This window comes from Ovis canadensis, chromosome 3 (genome assembly GCF_042477335.2).
Source record: "Ovis canadensis isolate MfBH-ARS-UI-01 breed Bighorn chromosome 3, ARS-UI_OviCan_v2, whole genome shotgun sequence".
Taxonomy (NCBI): domain Eukaryota; kingdom Metazoa; phylum Chordata; class Mammalia; order Artiodactyla; family Bovidae; genus Ovis; species Ovis canadensis.
In genome coordinates, this window is record NC_091247.1 from 178649517 (window position 1) to 178677145 (window position 27629).

At 45.3% G+C, this 27629-nt stretch overlaps 1 protein-coding gene across 2 annotated transcripts in view; it reads left to right on the forward strand.

The window, feature by feature from the left end:
* Window positions 1-27629, forward strand: part of STAB2 (stabilin 2) — a 174570-nt gene that overhangs the window by 54593 nt on the left and 92348 nt on the right. For both annotated transcript variants that reach the window (XM_069581064.1, XM_069581065.1), the window contains 12 exons: window positions 777-833; window positions 988-1113; window positions 6760-6813; window positions 7088-7168; window positions 9312-9464; window positions 11607-11669; window positions 15289-15375; window positions 16226-16312; window positions 17927-18038; window positions 21062-21242; window positions 22767-22860; window positions 23738-23896. In XM_069581064.1, the coding sequence (XP_069437165.1) occupies window positions 777-833; window positions 988-1113; window positions 6760-6813; window positions 7088-7168; window positions 9312-9464; window positions 11607-11669; window positions 15289-15375; window positions 16226-16312; window positions 17927-18038; window positions 21062-21242; window positions 22767-22860; window positions 23738-23896 (1254 nt within the window). The remainder of the gene's footprint in view (window positions 1-776; window positions 834-987; window positions 1114-6759; window positions 6814-7087; window positions 7169-9311; window positions 9465-11606; window positions 11670-15288; window positions 15376-16225; window positions 16313-17926; window positions 18039-21061; window positions 21243-22766; window positions 22861-23737; window positions 23897-27629) is intronic.

The window sequence follows — 27629 nt, forward strand, 5'->3', positions numbered from 1 at the left end:
ATAACTCAGACCAGTTGTCACATAAATTCATCCCTTGTGCATTGTGGAGGAAGGCATATCCTCCCTGTGATAACATTCATTCCCTCTGATCTATTAGATGATGGCCAAAGACTGTTTTGGGGCTTTCCAGGTGGCTCAGATGGCAAAGAACCCGCCTGCCAGGGCAGGAGACATCAGAGATGCAGGCTTGATCTCTGAGTTGGGAAGGTCCCCTGGAGGAAGGCATGGCAACCCTCTCCAGTATTCTTGCCATGGACAGGACTGGCGGGCTACAGTCCACAGGGCTGCAAAGAGTCAGACATGACTGAAGTGACTTAGCATGCGAAGACTTTCAGAACATGCAGATCTGAACTACTGTTTAAATAAACACTGGAAACACATGTATAATGTATTGTGGTTAGCCAGATCCTTTTATAGATGTCCACTTTCCTCTTTAGCTTTCCATCAGAAAAGAGAAAGTGTTGGTCACTCGGTCATGTCTGACTCTTTTGCCTCATGGACTACGGTCCACCAGGCTCCTCTGTCCACGGAATTCTCCAGGCAAGAATACTGGAGTGGGTGGCCATTCCCTTCTCCAGGGGATCTTCCCGACTCAGGGATTAAACCCAGGTCTCCTGCATTGCAGGCAGATTCTTTACCATCTGAGCCACCAGGGAAGCCCGTAGATGTCCATACTTCCACGAAATCCCGTCGTCAGTCTTTTCATTTTAGAGCAGCTGTTTCCTAAACCACTTCCATTTTTTGTACTGAACTTTAAGCAAAATGTCTCTTTTTAGCAAACCATAATGACCATGCTACAACCAAGATACAGCAAATTCAGATCTTTGTTAGAGGTATGTACTTTTCATGAACTCCTAGAAAGTTTTTTATGTCTAGTCCTTGGTACAATAAAATTAGCAGGGGGTATCAATTATAAATACTTTCTGGGGAATTCATATATCTATCTGAGATAGGTTACAGATACAAATTTTCATTTCTTAAACGCAGAAAACCAATGTGGGACATGCCTTAAATGAAGATGGAGTTGGTGGACCATACACTGTTTTTGTTCCAAATGATGAAGCATTGAATAACATGAAGGATGGCACTCTCGATTATCTCCTTTCTTCAGAGGTATTGTATCCTGAGTACTCTAACAGTGTCATGACAGCACCACTGCTTCCATCTGTACCTACACAGGCTTTTTCTAAATTAAGGACAACAAATAAGTAGCACATGTACCACTTACATTTCTGCAACCCAGGCAGACATCATTAATCAATCACAGGTGCTTGGAACTAGTGCTCTGGAACTAAGCCTAGATGTGACTACCATCTCCCCAGTAGAGTTGCGTGTCACTATAAGACGAGTCTATGTCCTTTCTCTTCTAAGATTTCTCAATAGCAAAATCATAAATTTTAAGTTCCCTACAACTCTAAAACCATCTAAAAAATGAAGCCTGGCAGGGCATTCTGGGTCAAGTCTAGGTTAAATGTAAAAGGAATGTTGTGTTTAGGGGCTCCCAACTCTGCTTTCTATGGCTTTCAGTTCTCTCCACAAACCTTCACCTCTCGCACATCCTCCTCAAGAAAGGAGATTTGTTTTACTCTTTCAGTCTAGGGTAAAAATAATGGACACCATTTAAAGTGTTTCCTCTTTCAGGAATAACAGCCTTAAACGGAAAAGAAAAGTGAAATTTGCTCAGTCGTGTCCAACTCTTTGCAACCCCATGGACTATACAGTCCATGGAATTCTCCAGGCCAGAATACTGGAGTGGGTAGCCTTCTCAAGGGGATCTTCCCAACCCAGGAATCAAATCTAGGTGTCCCACACTGCAGGCAGATTCTTTACCAGCTGAGCCACAAGGGAAGCCCAAGAATCCTGAGTGGGTAGCCTATCCCTTCTCCAGCAGATCTTCCCGACCCAGAAGTCGAACCGGGATCTGCTGCATTGCAAGCGGATTCTTTACCAATTGAGCTATCAGGGAAGCCCAACTGAAAAGAAGGTTAGCTAATTATGGAATTTTTCATTAGAATGCCAAATAGTGAAATTATAGGAAAGGCCACAAACTTTTTCCCAGTGCCCTGAGGTCCTGCCACCATCTTGGAAATGGGGCAGAACTACTTGTGACCTTGCGTAGATCAGTGTTGATTACACCGGGGGTCTGAGTCTCTTAGAGTAGTGATCCTCAAACTTTGGCATGCTTAAGAATTACCCAGGGAGGGCTTCTCTGGTGGCTCAGTGGTAAATAATCCTGCCAGTGAGGGAGCCGCAAGTTCAACCCTGATCCAGGAAGATCCCACGTGCCACAGAGCAACTAAGCCCCTGTGTCGCAACTGCTCAGCCTGTGCTCTAGAGCCAGGGAGCCGCAGCGAGAGAGACCACAGCAGCGAGAAGCCTGCACACCGCGACTGGAGAGTAGCCCCCACTTGCCCCAAGAAATGCTGTGCGGCGGCAAAGATCCAGCACAGACAGAAATAAGGAAGAGAATTACCCAGGGAACTTGTTAAATAGGCAGATTATAGAAGCTCACCCCAAGAATTCTGATTTCATGTCATTGGAAATAGACATTTTGGTAAGCACCAGCTTTTTAACTCAGATACCAAGTCACACTGTTTTTGGCACTTGAAACTTGTTGCCTGAATGATGCAGAGGGTCACATGGATACTTCCCTTTCTGGAATACTTTCAGGTATCTACAAGGATATCCCGCATCCAGAATGCATGCATGCTTAGTCACTTCAGTCATATCTGACTCTTTGCAACCCTATGGACTATAGTCTCCCAGACCCCTCTGTCCTTTGGATTCTCCAGGCAAGAGTACTGGAGTGGATTACCATTTCTTCCTCCAGGGATCATTCCAACCCAGGGATAGAACCCGTGTCTCTGCCTCCTGCATTGGCAGGTGGGTTCTCGACCACTAGCACCACCTGAGAAGCCCTGCATCCAGAATACTTTGCATTAAAAAAAAATAGGTATCAAGGAAATAAGTCAGAAGGTAATCTCTTACATTACAAGCAGATGTTAAACATATTTAGAGACCTGTTACAGGTTTTCATTGAAAAAGTCATATTTCCCAGTGCCTTTAAAATAGGATGCTATTTTAAAAATATGATTCACACTCGGGTTTCCTGAAACCTAGCTATTATAGGAAAACTTATTCTTCTCTTTAGAACTCATACTCGTATTTAATTTTAAAAGCCAAAGAAGTAATAATTTCTCCCCTGGGAATCTATTAAAATTCTGAGATTATATGGTTTTTCTTTGATACAGATACTTTTTAATAAGAATAAAAGAGTTCTCAGAAACCTAATCAGGTGAACTTAAAATTAAAACCTTTTAGCTAGAATAGAAAAAGTCAACCTTGCTGCTTTTCTGTCAAGCACTTTTGTTCGAGAACCTCCTCTCTTTTTGTAACTCCTTCCAGCAGTGACTGGGGCTGCCTCACTCAGGCTCTCAAGAATAGGCTGTAGCTCTTCCCATCTCCTAGACAAACCTAGACAACATATTAAAAAGCAAAGACATCACTTTGCTGACAAAGGTCTGTGTAGTCAAAGCTTTGGTTTTCCAGTAGTCATGTACCAGTGTGAGAGTTGGACCATAAAGAAGGTTGAGCATCAAAGAATTGATGCTCTCGAACTGTGGTACTGGAGAAGACTCTTCAGAGTCTCTTGGACAGCATGGAGATCAAACCAGTCAATCCTAAAGGAAATCAGTCCTGAATATTCATTGGAAGGACTGATGCTGAAGTTGAAGCCCCATTACTTTGGCCACCTGATTCAGAGGGCTGACTTATTGGAAAAGACCCTGATGCTGGGAAAGATTGAGAGCAGGAGGAGAAGGAGGTGACAGGGTGAGATGACTGGATGGTATCACTCACTCAATGGACATGGGTTTGAGCAAGCCCTGGGAGATGGTGAAGGACAGAATAGCCTGGTGTGCTGCAGTCAGACACGACTTAGCAACTGAGCAACAACAACTTCCCAGCTCCATTCAGTGAAATCACATCAGTAGCTTGAACTCAGTCCCTGGCAAGAATATGGACACCATGGAAACTGGCCAGTACTATAAATCAGGGCTTATTTTTTCCTCATAGAATGGATTTAACAGCACAGCACTGCTCCTGGCTCTCAATCTCATTTCTCTCAAAGGCAACATCTTACTTCTCACAAAGAACATATAACTTCAAGTCTCTCAATCCTGAGTCTCAAGTTGTTTTTCCACTTCCAATTTCTAGGTGAGGAATAGAATCATCTTTTCTACCACTTTCTCTGGTCCAGAGCCAATGTGGGTTAAGATTCCTGAACCTATAGGGAGCTCCCTCTTTCTCCACGAATCTTAATGACATCCTTCAGCTTTACCTTCAGGGAGGAGCCTCAGAGAGAGACAATAAGCTCCCCATCAGTTAGGCCAATGAAATGAAAGGCAGGCTGGTTTCATTAGAGGGATGTTTTCCAATTCTGCTTTGGGAGTGCCTTGTTTCCTTCCCAGTTATCTTTCTGCTTCTCCTTGAAGCAAAATTTCAGTCCTGAACGATCTGATCCCTGCAGAGACCATGGCTACTGATCACAAGCCCCAGTGTATGACTTCATCACTGAACTAGATAGAAATTAAAGCAAAGGGAGCGAGAGACCAGCCCCTGCAAATTCACAGAGACCTTGTGAACAAAATGGGACAAAACGAGGTGAAGTGACAGAGTTCAAGGTCGTAGTCACTATTTGGTAGAAAAACTCTCCCTTTCTGTCTCTGGCACCAAACAACTCAGTTTTGTTGTTTGTTTGTTTTCACCTAAAACAGCAAGTAGGAAGTGAACATCCACATAAAGGAAAGAATGCATTGCACCAACAAGCTCTCCGACAGCATCACCTGTAAGCGAATCCTGTGGATCTGAGCCATCTGGACTAAACTCTGGCTGGATAATGGCCCCCAGCCAGATAAGTGGCAGGTTCAGACAATAGAGGAATGATGCTGATCAACTCCTTTGTCCCTTTCATTCTCCAGTTTCCTATAGAACGGGTCCGATGCTAATTAAGTCTTGAGGCTTTAGAAGCAGATAATCCAGCTGATAGTCTTTCCTATAAAATAGAGGGCTGGAAGGGGCCCAAACTAACCCTGTTATTTTGCAGCCTAGAGGTATGAGATGCTTGCTCAGGGTCACACAGAAGAAGAACCAGGACTAATCTCAGATTCCCAAGGTCTAGCTCAGTGACCTTCTCAGGACCTCTTCCCTCCTCCCTTTAATAACTTGCTGGCACAAATGTTTATGCAGGTCCTGCTATGCTGACTGGGGACACAGTGATTAATAAGCCAGACAGACCCAGTTCCTGCCCTCTGGGAGTTTGAAGTCTACTTTGGTCTGATATTTTCAAGGGGTCCCCACTTTTCCCCACCCTTTCTGCCACTGAGCATTCAAGCTTGTATTGGCATTGCTTCTGCCTGCAAGTCCTCACTGCTAGGTTCCATAAAGTAGTTGTCAGGGAAAGTTAAGACTCAGAAGCTAAGTGATTTGCTCAAAGTCTTATGGTAACAGAACCAGGGTTACAGAAACAATCACTTCCAGGGCTGGCCAGCTGGTGGTCAATTTCTATATTCTTACCAGTCACCCTGCCCTGTGCTTAATGCTGTTGACCTGTAGAGATAGTGGCCTTCCAAGTGTTCACGCCAGGACAATTTTGAAAGTGAATGGGGCTGCCAGGATGATCGCTGTAAACCAGGGTTGTTCTAGACAAACGAGGATGTGTGGTCCCTCTGCTTACAGGTAATTCCGCTGGCATAGGGGCCAAGGGAAAGTGCAGAGAAGAATCTGGGCGAATAGAACTCGGGTTCAGCAGGGCTTTCTTTCCACCTGGGACCTCACACTGTTGAAACATGTCCCTAGCTGGTCAGCCTCTTGGAGGTTATTATGATCTCAATTTGTGATCCTTTACCTTTCCAAGACACATTAGCTATGGCTGTGCCACTGAAGTAGCAGAATTCAGGGCTTCAAAGCTTGTAACCCCCGGCTCTGACTCAGCTGGGAGATTACATCATCCTGTAGTCAACTGCCCCTGCCTCCTTCCCCCAGAGAGTGGCACCTGTGTGCCTTAATTCTGTCCACTGTCTCCAGGGCACCCCTATAGGGACTGCTCATCCTGCTTAGAGTCCCAAGACTCTTTTTCTATTTCCTGAAGCATGAGAAACCTTGGAAAGGACCTTGAAGGTGAGATGAACATGTACCATAAGAACACAGAAGAAGAAAGAGTCCTGGTCACATATTCCTAACAGGACTGTATGTTCCGAAATAACCAGTACATGGCCTGATGAGCCCACAGTTATTTATGGAGTGAGTGAAACAGAATTGCAAACTGAGGCTGTCTTAGAAAATCTAGAAGGTAGCCTTAGACATTGAGAGAGGTGATGGAGCAGAGTAACTGAGACCTTGAGTTACTTCTCAGGCTTATAGTCTAAGTTATAAATAGCTTTGTGACCTTGGACATGGCTTTAAAACTCAGTCTTATTATACATAAAATGAGTCAGTAGTATCCCCACCTCACAAGGCTGTTGGGAGGACTAAATGAGAGGTGCACATAATGGGAACATATGGGAACAGCCCCTGCCTGTCACAAAAAAATGTTAGTTATTTGGGGGATGGGGTTTTTCTCACCCTGAATTTCCCAAGAGAGATTATGGGTCATTTATTTTTATTGACCAAGTGACCAGAGTCACTTGAGAAATTTTACACAAGAGAGGGAAATCTGTGTTTTCCTCAATGACTTAAAGAAGTATTTTGATTCCTTTGCAGGGATCTCGGAAGCTACTGGAACTCATCAGATACCACATTGTCCCATTTACTCAGGTTGGCCCTCCTTTCCTGCCCTATTTTTTTCCCCTGTTTTCAAGAAATCTGGTCTTAAATTTCAATATTTTAGTGCTAGAGAATGTGTAACAATTATTTATTATCTTAGCTCTGAGCGCATGCTTATGTGAATAATGAACCTGTCATCTAAGAACTCTTCCAAACCCATTGCAGAAAGCTCCCATCACTTATTTCATAAACTTACAAGTTATTTTTTCCAGTGAAGACTCTGGGCATTGCTCTCAGTATCTCTATTGTTCTCTTGTTCTTGCAGCTGGAAGTGGCCACCCTCATTTCGACCCCTCACATCAGGAGCATGGCCAACCAGATCATAAGATTTAACACAACCAACGAAGTAAGTGAAAACTCTGTCTCTGGTGTCATTGCTCACATGTGTTTTTTCCTCTGCTTATGGCCGTTCATCGGGTTATCCTACCTCCGTGCTAATTCACAGGCTTCAGCTCTTTGTGATTGCTTCACTCATTCATATGTCTTTCTGCAAATACCTGCTGAGCAACTCCAAGTGTGTGAGGCTAAACTAGAAGCCAAGGATAAAGATGTGGAAAAGACAGGCCTACATTCCAGCAAGGAAAGCAACCCTTAAGCAACTAATTAGTGACCAGTTAGTTATTTAGTTACAATTATAACAGGGCTACCATGAGGAAGTTAAGAGGGCTCTGGAGCAGCAGAAGCAGCAACAGAAGTAGACAGCAGATCTGGGGCTCTAGAAGTCCTCAGTCAGGACATGATGCTTCAAAGGATGAGTAGGAGCAAGTTTCTACTTGCTTTCTACTTGTAGCAAGTTTCTACAGAAGGCAAAGCAGGTGCAAAGGTCCTGAGGTGGGAGGGAACATGACTTATGTAAGAAACTCAAAGAAGGCAGTGTTATTCAGCTAACTTCTCAGGGTTGTAATATTAGCAGAAATCTGGCAGCAGAAAGATTATGTCTCCTGTTGGTTCACTATGGATGGTGATGGCGATGCCCCCTCATCCTTTCAACAAGTTTCTGTTGGGTGCCAAGAATGTGCCAGGGATCATTCTGTGCCCTCAAGTTTGGAACAAACAGATAGAAGTCCCTGGTTGCGTGGAACTTTCATTCTAGTAAATAAGATGATAGATCATAAGCAAATTAAATACATCCTATATCAGAGTAGTAAGTGTTAAGGTAAAAAAAAAAAAAAAAAAAAAAAAACCAGCAAAGCAAAGATGGGAAATAGAAAGTGGGAATGGGGATGACATTTTAGATACAGTGTTTAAGAAATCCTCATGGAGAAGAAAATATGTGAGCAAAGACCTGATGGAAATGAAGAAATAGGCCCTGTGAGTACCTGGGGACAGAGTACTCCAGAGAGAGGAAACAGAGAGTGCAAAAGCGCGAAGCAAGGAGCGTGCCGGCCTGAGCGAGGAACAGCAAGGTCCTCGGGGCCAGAACAGAGGGACAAGAGGAGTGAGGTCGGAGGAGGTCCAGGCGGTGAAAGGGAGAAGGAGAGGTGTGGTCAGGTCACACGTGGCCTAAAAACTCAGGGCGAGGATGACGGCTCTTAGTTTAAAAGAGATAAAAAGCCATTAGAGGATTTTGAGCAGTGGAATGATGTGATCAGACATACATCCGGGGAGATTATTTAGGAGGGAATGTAATCACTCGGAGAAGAGGGGCAGTGACTAGCAGGGAGACAGGGAAAGGGGCAAAATAGAGGTACACATTATTGGGCATAAGATAGGCTTAAGGATGTATTATACAACCTGGGCAGTGGAGTCATTATTTTCTAATAACTGTAAATAGAAAACAACCTTTAGAATTTGTGTTGAAGTTTTTTAGTTAAATGGAATGATGGTAACTGAGAGCAGAGTGGTAGCTGAGACCTGGTAAGGAGTGGCTGAATTCTGAAGGTGTTTTGAAGGAGACCAACAGAATTTGCTGAGGGATCCAACGGGGGATGAGGAAAAGAGGAAGCCAGAGATGTTTCCTGAGCTTCTGACTGGAGCCACCAGAAAGGTGGTGTTGCCATTAGTTTCACCCAGTGAGATTTGGAAGGAAAGTAGAGATCAAAATTCTCTGCTAATTTGTTCATTTTCTGCTCCCTCGCCTACAACATAAGCAGGAACTTGTCTGAGTTTGTTCACTGATATCTCCTGAGACCCCGAAGTAGAGTCACTCCAGTGTATCTGAGCAAATGGATCTCCATTTCACCATGGGGGTAAGACAGCTTGCCCAAGGTCTCATAGCAAATATATCACAGAACTCAAATATTTATACCTCTTCCCCAGTCCAGCACCGGCAAGGACCATTTCTGCAAGGACATCCTTGCTTAGAATCAGTTGAGAATTCATTCAACAGAATCGTCTTTCCCTGTCAGCCAAGCCCTCCTAACCACGATCCTCCCCTCAGCAGAAAGTTAAGTGAAGTTGAAGGCTCTTTCAAGAAGCTGCCACCATTCGGATCTGCCTGGGGGCCACCAGTGCTCCTCAGGCAGAAAGACGGTGTTGTTTCTCTCCAGGGACAGATTCTGGTGAATGGCATGGCTCTGGAAGAAATGGAGGTCGCTGCCAAAAACGGCCGGATTTACACGCTGAGGGGAGTCCTCATACCTCCCTCCATCATCCCAATCCTGCCCCATCGATGTGATGAAACAAAGAGAGAGATGAGACTGGTAAGGAAACTAGGGAACTCGATAAGGGGACCCTAAAAAGCCCTCACAGAGCTGACCGCTCCGTCCTCATGATTCTGAGGGAACTGACGGGGAGAGTCTCACACGGGAGCCTTGTTGTAAAGACGTTTCCGTCTTCACGAAGAGGCAGGGGGCCCTGAGGTCCTATTTCACTGAATACAAACCAAAGTTCCTGGGGGAATTTTCACACTGACCATTGCTACCCTGGCATATTCATTTTCTAAAGCTGCCATAACAAGTTACCACAAAACAAGTGACTCAAAGTAACAAAAATTTATTCTCTCAACAGTTTTGGAAGCCCAAAGTCCAAAATCAGGGTTTCCTATTTCCATTGCAACTTTTTGGCTCAGCTGGTTTAAATCAGAACAACTAAATTTCAACAAGCTTTTGAACAACCTGGACCAGAGCCACCCCACAACAAGGCGGGGAGTCACAGCTGCCCTTGTCCTCCACAGACTTCCTTCCCTGAACTTGAACAACAGCTGCTCAGGGTGGGAGAGCTCTAAACAAGTCTAACTGTTGACTCCTATCAAGACTTTCCTGCAGATTGTTCAAGAGCTTATTCTCCATTTTCCCCCAGAAAAGAATCAAGATGTGGGCTTGAGCCACCCAAAGAATTTTAGTTAAATAAGAAGAGCTTCCCCATAGCTACCTTAGAATGAAGTCTTCTTTTACCGTTTTATCTGAATTTAAATCAAACCAATGTGCTCTGGTTTAGGGTTGTTCTGATCAGATCTATTAAAAGTAGCAGTGAATTCTCTGAGAAGTATTGAGGGCTAATAAACAGTAGGAATAGCTAGTCCCTTCTAGAAATCCTTCAGAACCCATAGATGCCTTTGGGCAGGTATACTTAGATTTAGAGGTTTAATTAATAACTCTCTATAGCAGTTAGGCAGAGAAGGCAATGGCACCCCACTCTAGTACTCTTGCCTGGAAAATCCCATGGATGGAGGAGCCTGGTAGGCTGCAGTCCATGGGGTCGCTAAGAGTTGGATACGACTGAGCGACTTCACTTTCACTTATCACTTTCATGCATTGGAGAAGGAAATGGCAATCCACTCCAGTGTTCTTGCCTGGAGAATCCCAGGGACGGGGGAGTCTGGTGGGCTGCCATCTATGGGGTCGCACAGAGTCGGACATGACTGAAGCGACTTAGCAGCAGCAGCAGCAGCATAGCAGTCAGGATCCCTGCTGGATACAGAATTTATCCCAACGGTTCAAATGAAGAGACTTTAATTAAGCACCTGTGACAGAGCATTTTTCACTTTCCTGCATTGGTGAAAGAAATGGCAACCCACGCCAGTGTTCTTGCCTGGAGAATCCCAGGGACGGGGAAGCCTGGTGGGCTGCCATCTCTGGGGTCGCACAGAGTCGGACATGACTGAAGCGACTTAGCAGCAGTAGCAGCAGCAGACAGAGGGGTGGGCAGGGCTGAGGAAACAAGCAAGTGATGCTGGGCCATCCACGGAGAAGCAGTGGCAGGAAACCAATACAACAGAGAATCAAGGGTGGGTAGGAGTGGGAATCACCTGCAGCCACTGGGAGCAGGGCAAAGGGAAGAAGAGGTGTCCACCAGGAGCTGCAGGGATGGCACTCGAGCAGAGAGGAAGCAAGAAAGAGATACCTTGACCCTGTCCTCCTCCTACGCACCGATATCCTGCTGGCCGCTCAGCCAGACCGATTGGAAACTGGTGAGGAAGCCCAAGGTTGACCTGCGGAAGCAAAGAACCCGGTAGAGAGAGTCAGAGGGACTTGAGTGTGTAGTCAATGCTAATGCTTCGTTCTTGGAGCAGGTGGGCAACTGCAGTGTCCCATCGGGGGCAAGGGCCTCCCTACATGACTGAGGGTTAACCAGAAGCCTGAGGCCTGCAGACGGTCTGAACCTGAAAGAGGATGAGGAAGGGGCTCCTCTGAGCAGACCTAATTACTTCTCCCAAACCTCTCTAGCGTTGACATCACTCCTTCTCTCTAGGGAGGAGGCAGTAGGGGCAGGGAGAGGGGCCAAGAGTGGAATGCTAGTGGGACCATCTTTCTAAGGGACATAAGGAGACATAAGGCCAGATGCAGTGGCTTGCTGCTCCTTCTTATAGGGACCCCTGCACTGACCCCTGTCCTTCCTTCCAGGGCACCTGTGTGAGCTGTTCCATGGTGTACTGGAGCAAATGTCCTGCCGACTCCGAGCCCACAGTGAGTGTGACAGCTTCAGGGAAGCACACGTCACCCCAGCAACCCCACGGGTGTGATTTCTCCTCCTTCCCACCTTACCTCTTAAAAGATAATCATTCCAACTAGGGATAATAAAAAGTTGCCTCTTAGCCTGCTCTATCTGGGGGGACGATAGAAAGATAGCTCACAGATCTGTGTTTGAGATCTTGCTCACTTATCCAAGGTAAGTTGCTTCACATTTTTACTCTAATTTTCTTATCTGTAAATAGTAATAGTAGTAATAGCAACATCTGCAGCAGAAGCAGGATTCAGTTCAGTTCAGTTCAGTCGCTCAGTCATGTCTGACTCTTTGCAACCCCATGAATTGCAGCATGCCAGGCCTCCCTGTCCATCACCATCTCCCAGAGTTCGCTCAAACTCACGTCCATCGAGTCAGTGATGCCATCCAGCCATCTCATCCTCTGTCGTCCCCTTCTCCTCCTGCCCCCAATCCCTCCCAGCATCAGAGTCTTTTCCAATGAGTCAACTCATCACATGAGGTGGCCAAAGTATTGGAGTTTCAGCTTTAGCATCATTCCTTCCAAAGAACACCCAGGACTGATCTCCTTTAGAATGGGATGGTTGGATCTCCTTATAGTCCAAGGGACTCTCAAGACTCTTCTCCAACACCACAGTTCAAAAGCATCAATTCTTTGGCACTCGGCTTTCTTCATAGTCCAACTCTCACATCCATACATGACCACTGGAGAAACCATAGCCTTGACTAGATGGACCTTTGTTGGCAAAGTAATGTCTCTGCTTTTGAATATGCTATCTAGGTTGGTCATAACTTACCTTCCAATGAGTAAGTGTCTTTTAATTTCATGGCTGCAACCACCATCTGCAGTGATTTGAGAGCCCCCCAAAAATAAAGTCTGACACTGTTTCCACTGTTTTCCCATCTATTTCCCATGATGTGATGGGGCCAGGTGCCATGATCTTCATTTTCTGAATGTTGAGCTTTAAGTCAACTTTTTCACTCTCCTCTTTCACTTTCATCAAGAGGCTTTTTAGTTCCTCTTCACCTTCTGCCATAAGGGTGGTGTCATCTGCATGTCTGAGGTAATTGATATTTCTCCCGGCAATCTTGATTCCAGCTTGTGCTTCTTCCAGCCCAGCATTTCTCATGATGTACTCTGCATAGAAGTTAAATAAGCAGGGTGACAATATGCAGCCTTGACGTACTCCTTTTCCTATTTGGAACCAGTCTGTTGTTCCATGTCCAGTTCTAACTGTTGCTTCCTGACCTGCATATAGGTTTCTCAAGAGGCAGGTCAGGTGGTCTGGTATTCCCATCTCTTTCAGAATTTTCCACAGTTTATTGTGATCCACACAGCCAAAGGCTTTGGCATAGTCAATAAAGCAGAAATAGATGTTTTACAATAGATAAAAACCCAAGTGCAATGCCTGGATCAAACAGCCACTCAGTAAACATTCCCTCTCTAGTTTTCCTCTTAAATAAAACCTAGTGTTTGTTTAAGAGAGACAAAACTTTACCTCCACCCTCTTGGGGTCCTTGGCTGAGCCTGCAAATTAAGTTGATATAAGATAAATTAACAGGAGAAAAGCACAATTTTTTTTAACATGTACATCAGTTCAGTCACTCAGTTGTGTCCAACTCTTCGCAACCCCATGGACTGTAGCATGCCCAGCCTCCCTGTCCATCACCAACTCCTGGAGCTTGCTCAAACTCATGTCCATTGAGTCGGTGATGCCATCCAGCCATCTCATCCTCTGTCTCCTCCTTCCTTCAATCTTTCCCAGCATCAAGGTCTTTTCCAATGAGTCATTTCTTCACATTAGGTGGCCAAAGTATTGGAGCTTCAGCTTCAGCATCAGTCCTTCCAGTGAATATTCAGGACTGATTTCCTTTAGGATTGACTGGTTGGATCTCCTTGCAGTCCAAGGGACTCTCAAGTCTTCTCCAGCACCACAGTTCAAAAGCATCAATTCCTCAGCATTCAGCTTTCTTTATAGTCCAACTCTCACATCCATACACGCCTACTGGAAAAACCATAGCTTTGGCTAGACAAACCTTTGTCGGCAAGGTAATGTCTCTGCTTTTTAATATGCTGTCTAGGTTGGTCAGAGCTTTTCTTCCAAGGAGCAAACATCTTTTAATATCATGGCTGCAGTCACCATCTGCAGTGATTTTGGAGCCCCCCAAAATAAAATCTGTCACTGTTTCCACTGTTTCCCCATCTGTTTGCCATGTAGTGATGGGACCAGGTGCCATGATCTTAGTTTTCTGAATGTTGAATTTTAAGCCAACTTTTTCACTCTTCTCTTTCACTTTCATCAAAAGTCTTTTTAGTTCTTCTTTGCTTTCTGCCATAAGAGTGGTGTCATCTGTGTATCTGAGGTTATTGATGGATGTGAGAGTTAGACTATAAAGTTGAGCACCAAAGAATTGATGCTTTTGAACTGTGGTGTTGGAGAAGACTGTTGAGAGTCCCTTAGACTACAAGGAGATGCATGGGTCAGAGCCCAGAGAGCCCCAAACTGCCCCTCCCAGGCTCCTATGGTCTGTACTTGGCTAGGTATCCTGACAGCCAAAGAGGGTTGAGTAATTCTTCCTCAATGACTTCAGAATTCTTCCAAATATCTAAGATTTTAGGATTTTACTGACTGTGGAAGTTTTCATTGATCTCTTCTTGAGTAAGAGCCTAAGATGAGGAGTACCTTGATACTAGTTTTTATCGAACATAAAATTGAGCCACGGATTAAATGCTCAGGATGAAAGTTGAGATCAGCACTTTTGTCCCATTCCACAGATTAGGCAGCTTGAGGCCCAGGAGGCAGTATGACTTGCCTCTGAGATCCTAAAGTTAATAGGTGGTAAGACCCATTCTCTTGACCTGCCACTTACCAGCAGTATTCCTTAGAAAGAAGATTTAACCTGTCCAGACCTCAGTTTCCTCATCTATTAAAAAAAAAAGGGATAAGAAATATCCATACAGAGTTAAAGAATGATGATCTCCTATGGGCAGTGTGTCTGGCCCTAGGAGGTTCTCAAACATTCTGAGTGGGTATCAGAGGTTAGAGAATGGTAGGAAATCTGCCCCTATAATGCCACAGACTGCACTGTTTTGTTTGGTAGATCTTTATACAAACTAGGGTGGAAATCTCTAATAGCTGCAGAATTTCTGTATCCAAGGAGGTTTTGTGTGTATGTGCTAAGCTACATCAGTCATGTCTGACTCTTTGCAACCCTGTGGACAGTAGCCCTCCAGGCCCCTTTGTCCAAGAAGAGGTTAGAGATGGTTATTAATTGAAAGGAAGGCTAAACCACACCCGCGATGTACAGGAACATGTTCCCTGATTGATCAGCAATGTCTGCCAGGACACGAGAGGGGATGAAAGGTACCTTTGCCCCAGGTCATCATGCAAACCCTGGCCTGTATTCTCCCAACAAGGAAACAGAGCCTAACAGGTGACCGAGTTCTGCTGGAGCCGTGTGAGCTGTGTGCTTTAGCGCTCTATCCTGGCACCGATGGTAAACTGAAGGAGATAGATCGTCTAGTGTATAGAGAAGCCAAGTGATTCCCAGATGACCTCAAAATGCAGACTGCAGTGCTTTTTCTCCTTGACTTTCTTCCAGACACTCTTTGTTCACAAGTGTATCTACCCTGGCCGAATCAGGAGCCTGAAGAACGGATGTGCCAGATACTGTAATGCCACCGTGAAGGTGAGGCGTGTGTGTGCGGCTGGGGACCTCATCCAGGCCACCAAGGCCCATACAGAAGCCAGCAGGCTGGGCAGTTCTTAGGCCCCAGGCAGGGTCTGTGAATCAGAGGTTGCCAGTGGGAGCTTGGCCACACTTTCCTGCAAAGGAAGCTTGGAGCAGAGTCTCCCTGTGGTGGCCAGGTTGCCTCTTCCCTGCATCTTTGCATCCATCCCATGGTTCCTATGGCTCTTAACACAGAGCCCCCACCCCTGACACTCCCCTACCTGGCGCACACTCAGCAGTGCCCCGGCGTGTCTCTCACCCTCATTCCCACCTCAGCATGTGTGCCTTTGCTACTTCCTCCCTCAGGATGCTTTTCCAGGTTTTCTCGGGGCTGACTCATCTCTCAAGTCTCCATTCCGCCATCACTTTCTCTGTCACCGCCCAATCCACAGTGGCCCCCAGTGGCCCCACACCTCTGTCCCCAGCCACCACTTGATAACAGCACTTCATTTTCCCAGCACATACCACTCTCTGAAATCCTCTTTTTTGTTTTTTAATGTATTATTTTTGTTTTCCCTGACTAGCTGGAACATAGGCTCCATGAGCACAAGCCCGTGTCTCTCTTGCTCGTACGGTGCCAGAGCCGGGCAGGCAGCCAGGGGCAGCCCACAGGAGGTTCACAGTGAACAGATGGCTGAGCACAAGCCACGCTGTCATCCACCCAAGAAAAAGGCATTCTCCTGGGAAGGGAGGGGGGCTGATACTGTTTGTGATTATAATAGGAATGAAAATGAATAAGATTAATTTCCTTTGAGGAACTGGCACTCTGCTTGGGATTCCAAAAGGCAACATGCATTTTGTTTTTCAGATTCCAAAATGCTGCAAAGGCTTCTACGGGCCAGACTGCAACCAGTGCCCAGGAGGCTTCTCGAATCCGTGCTCCGGGAATGGGCAGGTGATAAGGGCTGAGGCTTACTTTTTCACAAAGGCTGAGGTTGACCTGTGTTGTTGTTCAGTTGCTCATGGAACTCTTTTCAACCCCATGGACTGCAGCATGCCAGGCTTCCCTGTCCTTCACTGTTATGCCCATTGAGTCTGTGATGCCATCCAACCATCTCATCCTCTGTCATCCCCTTCTCCTCCTGCCCTCAATCTTTCCCAGCGTCCAGGTCTTTTCTAACGAGTTGGCTCTTTGCATCAGGTGGCCAAAGTATTGATAGCTTCACTATCAATCCTTCCAGTAAATATTCAGGGTTGATTTCCATTAGGATTAATGGGTTTCACCTCCTTGCAGTCTGAGGGACTCTCAAGAGTCTTCTCCAAAACTATAGTCCAAAAACATCAGTTTTTTGGCATTCAGCTTTCTTTATGGTCCAACTCTCACATCCATACATGACTACTGGAAACACCATAGCTTTGACTAGACAGACCTTTGCTGGCAAAGTAATGTTTCTGACCTATGTAAAGTAAAAAAAAAAAAAAGAATTCTTAAAACCATTAAACCAAGAAATGATTCAATGCCAGTCACAGTTGCCAGGGAACAAAAGAAACAGATCAGTTGTTAAAAGAACAGAAGATGTCTACAGGTGAAGGAATCTTTCCTGGGGAAGTGGCAGGGGGCAGAGTGTCCGGCAAGGTCCCTTCTGGCCTGCTTTCCTACTGCTGAAGGCATGACCTTGAACAACTCAGCAAGGCTTTCTGGACCCCACTTTCCTCCTGTGGGAGGTAGCATTGTTGGCTTGTATTGATGTTCCAAGATTTTTTAGGACCAAAATTTTGTTATTCTTTAAAAAAAAGAAAACAAGAAACTGCTCAGGGAATGCTTTTTTAGCCCACCTACAAAACCTGGCTTAATGAAGTGTAAGAGCCAAAACTTGACTCATCTAGCATGGAGGCCAGGGCTGAACAAACAAAGGTAAAAGTGGCTGTGGTTCGTTTGGGGAAATTATGGATCTGCACATATAAGAAATCCGTGTCAAAAATATGCCTCTTTCAAGGAAGAAAAAACTGCCTGACCACCAAGGGGGACACCACACAGACGAGGGTAATAGGGCAAAGCTGCTACAAATTAACCTCTGTAGCTGGGAGATCTGTTTGGGGCCAAAAGCCCTATTGTGATGCATATCAGTCAATACAAATCTAACCTTGAAACTGCTGGAGAGCTAGGAGGCAAAATGCTCACACTGAAGGGACAAACACTGCCATTTGGAGTCACATAGCTGAGCACGTGAGAATCCGTAGAGAAAGGATGGCCTTCATTCTGAAGGTTGGAGGTTTATCAGTCCGACCCTTAAGCATTGTGTAGCGGTTCCAGTTGTGACCGCCCCCCCATCAAATGACTTCCTGTAAAATTCTGAATCCTGGCTCGGGATTCCTATATGTCATTCTCTTAGCTTTGTACCTGATATCCACGGCTCCACTTTCCACAAGGGTTCCCAGGGAGTCATTTCGAGCAGAATCTGAGTCAAAGAAGCAGGTCAGGAAACAAAAGCATCTGGGACTCCTGGCCAGGGGTAGGGGGTGGGAGGTGTGTTGTCCTGACGGCCAGGGGCCCTGTCTTTGTTCCCAGTGCGCCGACGGCCTTGATGGCAACGGGACGTGTGTTTGCCAGGATGGCTTCCGAGGCTCCCGGTGCCAGTTCTGTTCAGACCCCAGTAAATACGGACCTCAGTGTGACAAAAGTAAGTGTCGTTTCCAGAGCTGCCTTCCGCTTCTTAGCCAGGGTCCCCATGGCTCTGCGGTGCAATCCTGGTGTTGGATGCCCCTTTGCGTGGTGGGTGCCCCTGTCACAGGGCATTTCTTAAGCCCTTGGGTTCCAAATGCTAGCATGTGCCAGGTTGCTGAGCCCTCTCATAGAGCTCTGAGATAGAAGGCCTGAGTGGTACCCTGGGGATTTGCAGCTCTTAACAAGTCCCCTGGGATATCAGCACCACTGACCCAACACCACCTTTAAAAACCAGCCATGTGGGGTTTCCCATGTACCTGAACTGATCACAGACTTCTTATCAACACATAGCCCCCCCACCTTTCAAGTAGTCGTCTTCCATCAGCTCCTCCCTTTGCTAAATGTGTGGCCTTGGGTTAGTTAGGCCTCAGTTTCCTCATCTATAAAATGAGAGTCATAATGGTAACTACCTCATAAGGCTAGTACAAGTTATAAATGGAAAACACTTGCCCAGGAACAATGCCTCGCACCTAGAATGCACTACCAATATTATTATCTATTATTGTTATTCTTACCTATTATTGTTGGCACTGTTGCTGTTATGCTAAGTTCAGTGACATAAATGTCAGGAAACTCATAGAACATGTAGAAAGTTCCATAATACTAGGTATTGAAAAATGTACAGCTATATAATCTTAGAAAATACATTGTTCTTAAAAATAATACAATGTGAATATATAAGTATATAAATAAAAATATATACCTCTGTGTATCGAAGCTAAGATCAGAACTCACTGGGGGAAAAAAATGGCTTCCTTGGTGGCTCAGTGGTAAAGAACCTGCCTGCAATGCAGGAGACCTGGGTTCAATCCCTGGGTCAGGAAGATCCCCTGGAGAAGGAAATGGCAACCCACTCCAGTAATCTTGCCTGGAAAATCCCATGGACAGAGAAGCCTGGCAGGCTATAGTCCATGGGGTCAGAAGAGTCGGACATAACTTAGTGACTAAACCACCACCGCCAAGCTGAGATCAGAACTTGATGGGAAAAAAAAAAAAAAGATCAGAGCTTGCTGTGGAGTCAGACCAACATGAAATTAAAGCTCCATTTTGAAACTTACTGGCTCTATGACCTTAGAGGGAGTCCCCTGGTAGTCCAGTGGTTAGGACTCCGTGGTTTCACTGCTGAGGGCATAGGTTCTGTCCCTAGTCAGAGAATTAAGTTCCCACCAGCCATGTGGCACAGCAAAAAAAAAAAAAAAAAAAAAAATCTGAGGCCTTAGAAAAAGTCTCTCATTGAAGCTCAGTTTCCCCATTTATAAAATGAAGACAATACTGTACCCACTTCCTAGGTAGCTGATTAAGTTGGATCATAATTGAGGACTTTAGCCCAGAGCACGTACCTAGCAAATAATCAGTAAATGAAGCCATTCTTACTACTAACACTGCTAACTCCACTCATATGTTACAAAACACACAACCCCTCTCCTCTCTTACCATATCTGATTTTCACAACTACCTCTCAAGAGGGATGGGACACCAGAGCCCAGCAGAGTCAGGGCTGCTGATCCTAGTCCAATGCTCTTTTTGCCACATAAGGTTTCTGAGGGAAGAAAATAGGAGCTTATTCCAAAGCCTGTTGATAGAGGCATTTTTATGAGGCTAGCAGGCAGGATGCTAAGGCTGGGAAAGGACTGGTAGGCTTCCTGCTCCAAAGCCTCGTGTCCGGGTTTGTGACTGCCCACCATCTCACACTGGGGAGCTTCCTCTTCTTTCTGGGGTCTTGTTCCTTGTTAACTAAGCCCTGACTTTCATAAAAGTTTATGGAAAGTCTTTTTTGTTTTAAATCTCTTCCAGCACCTACTCACTATGTTTCTTTTTCCTGGATGCTGGCTCCAAGCCCCCATACTAATTCCTCTCCCCACAGTCCCTTCTGGGGCAAAACCACAGATTCCTTCATTTCTGATCATATTCAAACCCCCTAATCCTTGCCACCTGCCTTTGAGAATCTCTAGAGTGTGAGCCTGACTCTGATAAGCTGGCTCACATTGCAGCAATTTTTAAATATTTGTAATCAAAAGCAAAGTTAGCAGCTAAAGTTTAAGATGATAACAGACAGGTGGAAATGCCAGCCGATTTACTGATCTACTGTTAGTGACTCATGGTCACTAACTGAAATGGAATCTGAAGGTCTGAGTTCGAGTCCCTGTATGGGAACTTACCAGCAAGTTAGGCAAATTATACAATCACCTCTCTGGCCTGTTTCCTCATCTTGAACATGGGAATGGTAACTATCTCTTGAAGCTAGTGACTATGAATGAGAGTGGTTTGGTCACTAAGTCATGTCTAACTCTTTGTGACCTCGTGAACTGTAGCCTGCCATGCTTCTCTGTCCATGGGATTTCCCAGGCAAGAATACTGGAGTAGGTTGCCATTTCCTTCTCCAGGAGATCTTCCTGACCCAGGGATCAAACCCAGGTCCTGCATTGCAGGCAGATTCTTTTACTGCCTGAGCCACCAGGGGAAACACCGTAATTGAGAGGGTACAGGTTAAAGGCTGGCCCAATGCCTAGAACAAGGTCAATGTGCAAATACTGGCCATCAGTGAGCATCGGTCTGCTATGATAGAGAGTGAAGAACACATATATAAGCCGCACATCAAAGGCTGTGCTGGCAGGAGAAATCATTCCTGTTTATTCCAGAACCTCTTCAGGAGAAGGCAGAAAATGTCAGACTAAACTCTCCAACAGGAATTAGGCGAAAATTGAGCTCCTTGGCCGCTTTTGTTCATCACCACCCACCCTCCCACTGCACCGCACACACAGACATACACAGCAGTACAGAGCTCGAGCTCTTCTCTCTGAAAGCTGTCTTGGCACAGGGACAAAGATGCTCCCAGAGCCTTCCCATGCTCAGCCACCAGGTCTGTCCTGACAGGAGTGAGGAGACGGGGGTTGAGGATGGGGGACTTCCTCTGTGACCCATGTGCCCATTGCTAAGCTTGGCCCCAAGCCCTGAATGGCCCTTTTCCTTCTCCTTCAGCATGTCCGTGCATTTTCGGAACGTGTGATAACAGGATTGACAGCGACGGCGCCTGCCTTCCTGGGACCTGCAGGAACGGCTCTGCGGGGAGATTCTGCCACAAGCAGACCTCAGTCTGTGGGCCCTACGTGCAATTCTGTCACATCCATGCCGCCTGTGAATACAGTGATGGGACGGCAAGGTGGGCCAGGGCAGGCATGCCACCCTGTTACCTGCAGACAGACCCAACCCATATCTAACCTCTCTATGAACCAAGGCCTGTTCCCTCCAGCTGCCAGCACGGCTTTAGTGGAGAAAACCTCAGACTGAGCTAGGTTCAAATTGTAGCACTTCCTATTTTTGAAACTTAACCAGCTGTGTGACTTTGGGCAGTTACTTAACCTCTCTGAGCCTCACTTTCCTCATCAATACAATAAGGGTGATGTTGTATACCTGGCAGGGCAGTTGTGGAGGTCAGAACAACTGAGTGTCAAAGCACCCAGCACCAGGGCTAGTACATCATAGGTCTTCAGTCATGGAAACTGCAATGATTACCATCACTCCTGTGAAAGAAATGAAGATTAACCCACCAGCTTTCCAACCCTTTAAAATCTCTTTTACTTCCTAAGATCATTAATAACAACTCCCATATTAAAGACATCTTACAGGAAAACTGGGTCTTTGGATCACCAGTTGATGTCTCAATGTTGTCTAACGTATACAATGGGCTGGTGTGGGGGGCGAGGGAGTCAGAGAAAATTTTCCTCTCTGGGAATATATGGTTCAAAAGCAGCATCTACACAAAAAATTTCCTGGAAAATGCAGACCTGAGGAATTCTTGGCCTTATTTTTGCAGCACTTTTCTTAATTTGGGCTTCCCTTGTGGCTCAGCTGGTAAAGAATCTGCCGGCAATGCAGGAGACCTGGGTTCAATCCCTGAGTTGGGAAGATCCCCTGGAGAAGGAAAAGGCTACCCACTCCAGTATTCTGGCCTGGGGAATTCCATGGACTGTATAGTCCGTCAGGTCACAGAATCAGACACTGAGCGACTTTCACTTTTCTTAATTTGGAGTTACCTATTTAAGTGCATCCATCCCTGTTTATGGCCAACCTCCCCCACCAGTCTGCAGGCGGCATAGGGGAGAGACTGGCACTGCTCTTCCATGGTGGTACAATAGAAATGCATCTTCCTAAGGGGTTATATGGACTTCCCTGTGGCTCAGACAGTAAAGGATCTGCCTGCAGTTCGGGAGACCTGGGTTCGATCTCTGGTTGGAAAGATCCCCTGGAGAAGAGAATGGCCACCCATTCCAGTATTCTTGCCTGGAGAATCCCATGGACAGAGGAGCCTGGCAGGCTGTGGTGCATAGGGTTGCAAAGAGTTGGACACTCTGGAGCAACTAACATTTTCACTTTCACACATAGCTTTATAAAGACGTTAAACCCATTTTCCAGATAAGGAAACAGGTTCCCAAAGGTTAAAGGACTCACCCAGGGTCCCACAACCGCTAAAAGGTGGGGCCTGGATTCCCAGCCAGGTGTGTCTGACTACAGAGACAGGAGTGGCCCTGACCACTGTGCCGTTTGCTCCCCTCATAAGGGCAAAGCGTCAGGGCGCTCAGCCATGAACCCGGCCACCGCTAGCTAGCTGGACTTTTGGGAGCGGGGTGGGGATAGTTGGTACTTACATTTCTGGGGCTGACTGTGTGCTCACTCTTCTTTGCAGCTGTGTTTGCAAACCAGGATACGAAGGAGATGGAAGCTTCTGTGTGGAGATGGACCCTTGTTCAGGATCAACCCCGGGGGGCTGCAGCCGCTATGTGAGTGTTGCTCTTTATATCCAGGCTTCCGGGTAATTTAGGAAATTCTGAAGGAAGGCAGTGTTGAATGACTTCATGGCATGAGGCATGTTTGCTTGAACCCTGCATTTTACAGATGGTGCCAGGTGCTTTCTGTGACCCCCCGGTTCTGAAATCCACTCGTGCTGGGGGTCCAGGACTCTTCCCTACAGTTTAATAACTGCTGTCCCTGCTGCTTCTCTATAGCCACAGCCAGAGTGGATCAGATCCTGTTTCCCCCACATGCTGAAACCCCTTCAGGAACTTCCCCTGGCTCTGATGGTGAAAACAGATGCAAGTGCCTTGCCCGACTCTCCAGACTGCCTTTGGACAAGCCCCACCCACTCAGCCTCACCTGCACAGCTCTCCTTGCTCTTCTCACTCTGTCCTTCAACCTCCTGGTGTCACCCTGAAAGGCCTGGAACTCATACAGACAGGAGCTTGGGTTAAAACATCCTCTGTACCTGGGTTTATGCCTCTTCGTGGCTGTGTGACCTTGGGCAAGTCACTTAGCTCCTCTGAGCCTCAGTTCCCTTATCTGTAGTTAGAGATAATCACAGTACCTTTCTCAAGATGCAGGCTTACACCTGCCAAACATTCAGAACCGTCCCTGACTCAATAAGTGGCAGTGATGTTAGCAACGCTGGCCATTAGCTGGTCAACAACAAGCCAGTTTGTTCTTTAAATCATCTTAGCTTTTCCATCGATCTCAATGCAAGTGTGTATTTTAATCATTTCCTTTGTACTCCATGAAAATATATACCTCTTCAGGGGACCTCTGGAAATCCTTCTTTTGCACTTACAATCATGTGTCTGGCCTGGCGTTTCAGAGGCTTTGTTGCTGCTTTTCCTCTTGTAGGCAGAATGCATCAGAACTGGCAGGGGCACCCACACCTGCGTATGCCGTCAGGGATGGACCGGGGATGGAAGAGATTGCTCGGAGATCAACCCCTGCTTGCTGCCCAGTGCTGGAGGCTGCCACCACAATGCAACCTGCTTGTATGTAGGCCCCGGGCAGGTAGGCGTGATGAGGTGGAGGGCAAAGAGGAAACATGATTCTTGCAGTGGGTTTTCTTTTTTTCTCTAAACACAGAAGTACTCTGGCTAGAACTTACTGCAACTCTTTAATCATTTGTTAACAGTGGGAAGGAGTTAATTGTCACAACAAACCTGTGACTAGGTAGTATATTTTCTTTTACCTTTTGACCCCATTCACCCACACCCCACCTCTGGCAGCCACCAATCTGTTCTCCATATCTATGAGCTTGGTTTTGTTTGTTTGTTTTTTAGATTTCACATATACGTGAGATCATATGTTGTTTGTCTTTTTCTCACCTGTTTCACTTAGCATAATGTCCTCAAGGTCCATCCATGATGTTACAAATGGAAGATTTCACTCTTTCTTTGGCAGAATAGTACTCTAATGTATACACACCCTACATATTGTTTATCCATTCATCTGCGGATGGTCAGTTTGGTTGCTTCCATGTCTTGGCTATTGCAAATAATGCTGCAATGAACATGGGGGTGCATATATCCTATCAAGATAGTGTTTTCATATTTTTCAGACAAATATCCAGAAGTGGAATTGCTGGAACATATGGTAGTTCTGTTTTTAACTTTTTTGAGGAAACTCCATACTATTTTCCAAAGTGACTGCACCAATTTGTATTCATACCAATAATGCACAAGGATTCCTTTTCTTCACATCCTCGCCAACACTTTATTATTTCTTGTCTTTTTGATGATAGCCTTTCTTACAGATATGAGATGAGATACCTCGTTGTGATTTCAATTTGCATTTCTCTGATTATCAGTGATGTCGAGCATCTTTTCATGTACTTATTGGTTATCTATATGTCATCTTTGGTAAAATGTCCGTTCAGATCGTTTACCCATTTTTTAAAATCATAACAGATTGTGATTTGTAACTATTTTCTCCCATCCCATAAGTTTCCTTTTCATTTTATTGTTGCTTTCCTTTGCTATACAGAAGCTTTTTCATGTGATGTAATCCCACTTGCTTTAAAGAGCAATATTGCATAGGAACCTGGAATGTCAGGTCCATGAATCAAGGCAAATTGGAAGTGGTCAAACAAGAGATGGCAAGAGTGAACGTCGACATTCTAGAAATCAGCGAACTAAAATGGACTGGAATGGGTGAATTTAACTCAGATGACCATTATATCTACTACTATGGGCAGGAATCCCTCATAAGAAATGGAGTAGCCATCATGGTCAACAAAAGAGTCTGAAATGCAGTACTTGGATGCAATCTCAAAAACGACAGAATGATCTCTGTTCGTCTCCAAGGCAAACCATTCAATATCACGATAACCCAACAAGTAACGCTGAAGAAGCTGAACTTGAATGGTTCTATGAAGACCTACAAGATCTTTTAGAACTAACACCCAAAAAAGATGTCCTTTTCATTATAGAGGACTGGAATGCAAACGTAGGAAGTCAAGAAACACCTTAGTAAGAGGCAAATTTGGCCTTGGAATGCGGAATGAAGCAGGGCAAAGACTAAGAGAGTTTTGCCAAGAAAATGCACTGGTCATAGCAAACACCCTCTTCCAACAACGCAAGAGAAGACTCTACACATGGACATCACCAGATGGTCAACACCGAAATCAGATTGATTATATTCTATGCAGCCAAAGATGGAGATGCTCTATACAGTAAACAAAAACAGGACCAGGAGCTGACTGTGGCTCAGATCATGAACTCCTTATTGCCAAATTCAGACTCAAATTGAAGAAAGTAGGGAAAACCACTAGACCATTCAGGTATGACCTAAATCAAATCCCTTATGATTATACAGTGGAAGTGGGAAGTAGATTTAAGGGTCTAGATCTGATAGATAGAGTGCCTGATGAACTGTAGAATGAAGTTTGTGACATTGTACAGGAGACGGGGATCAAGACCATCCCCATGGAAAAGAAATACAAAAAAGCAAAATGGCTGTCTGGGGAGGCCTTACAAATAGCTGTGATAAGAAGAGAAGTGAAAAGCAAAGGAGAAAAGGAAAAATATAAGCATCTGAATGCAAAGTTCCAAAGAATAGCAAGAAGAGATAAGAAACCCTTCTTCATCGATCAATGCAAAGAAATAGAAGAAAACAACAGAATGGGAAAGACTAGAGATCTCTTCAAGAAAATTAGAGATACCAAGGGAACATTTCATGCAAAGATGGGCTCGATAAAGGACAGAAATGGTATGGACCTAACAGAAGCAGAAGATATTAAGAAGAGGTGGCAAGAATACACAGAAGAACTGTACAAAAAAGATCTTCATGACACAGATAATCATGATGGTGATATCACTCATCTAAAGCTAGACATCCTGTAATGTGAAGTCAAGTGGGCCTTAGAAAGCATCACTATGAACAAAGATAGTTGAGGTGATGGAATTCCAGTTGAGCTGTTTCAAATCCTGAAAGATGATGCTGTGAAAGTGCTGTACTCAATATGCCAGCAAGTTTGGAAAACTCATCAGTGGCCACAGGACTGGAAAAGGTCCGTTTTCATTCCAATCCCAAAGAAAGGCAATGCCAAAGAATGCTCAAACTACCGCACAACTGCACTCATCTCACACGCTAGTAAAGTAATGCTCAAAATTCTCCAAGCCAGGCTTCAGCAATACGTGAACCGTGAAATTCCAGATGTTCAAGCTGGATTTAGAAAAGGCAGAGGAACTAGAGATCAAATTGCCAACATCCACTGCATCATGGAAAAAGCAAGAGAGTTCCAGAAAAACATCTATTTCTGCTTTATTGACTATGCCAAGGCCTTTGACTGTGTGGATCACAATAAATTGTGGAAAATTTTGAAAGAGATAGGAATACCAGACCACCTTACCTGCCTTTTGAGAAATCTGTATGCAGGCCAGAAAGCAACAGTTAGACATGGAACAACAGACTGATTCCAAATAGGAAAAGGAGTACATCAAGGCTCTATATTGTTACCCTGCTTATTTAATTTCTATGCAGTGTACATCATGAGAAACGCTGGGTTGGAAGAAGCACAAGCTGGAATCAAGATTGCGGGGGAAATATCAATAACCTCAGATATGCAAATGACACCACCCTTATGGCAGAAAGTGAAGAGGAACTAAAAAGCCTCTTGATGAAAGTGAAAGAGGAGAGTGAAAAAGTTGGCTTAAAGCCCAACATTCAGAAAACGAAGATCATGGCATCTGGTCCCATCACTTCATGGGAAAGAGATGGGGAAACAGTGGAAACAGTGTCAGACTTTATTTTTGGGGGGCTCCAAAATCACTGCAGATGGTGACTGCAGCCATGAAATCAAAAGACGCTTACTCCTTGGAAGAAAAGTTATGACCAACCTAAACTGCAACCTAGATATTCAAAAGCAGAGACATTACTTTGCCAACTAAGGTCCGTCTAGTCAAGGCTATGGTTTTTGCAGTGGTCATGTATGGATGTGAGAGTTGGACTGTGAAGAAGGCTGAGCACCGAAGAATTGATGCTTTTGAACTGTGGTGTTGGAGAAGACTCTTGAGAGTCCCTTGGACTGCAAGGAGATCCACCCAGTCCATTTTGAAGGAGATCAGCCCTGGGATTTCTTTGGAAGGACTGATGCTGAGGCTGAAACTCCAGTACTTTGGCCACCTCATGCGAAGAGTTGACTCATTGGAAAAGATTCTGATGCTGGGAGGGATTGGGGGGCAGGAGGAGAAGGGGACGACAGAAGATGAGATGGCTGGATGGCATCACTGACTCAATGGCC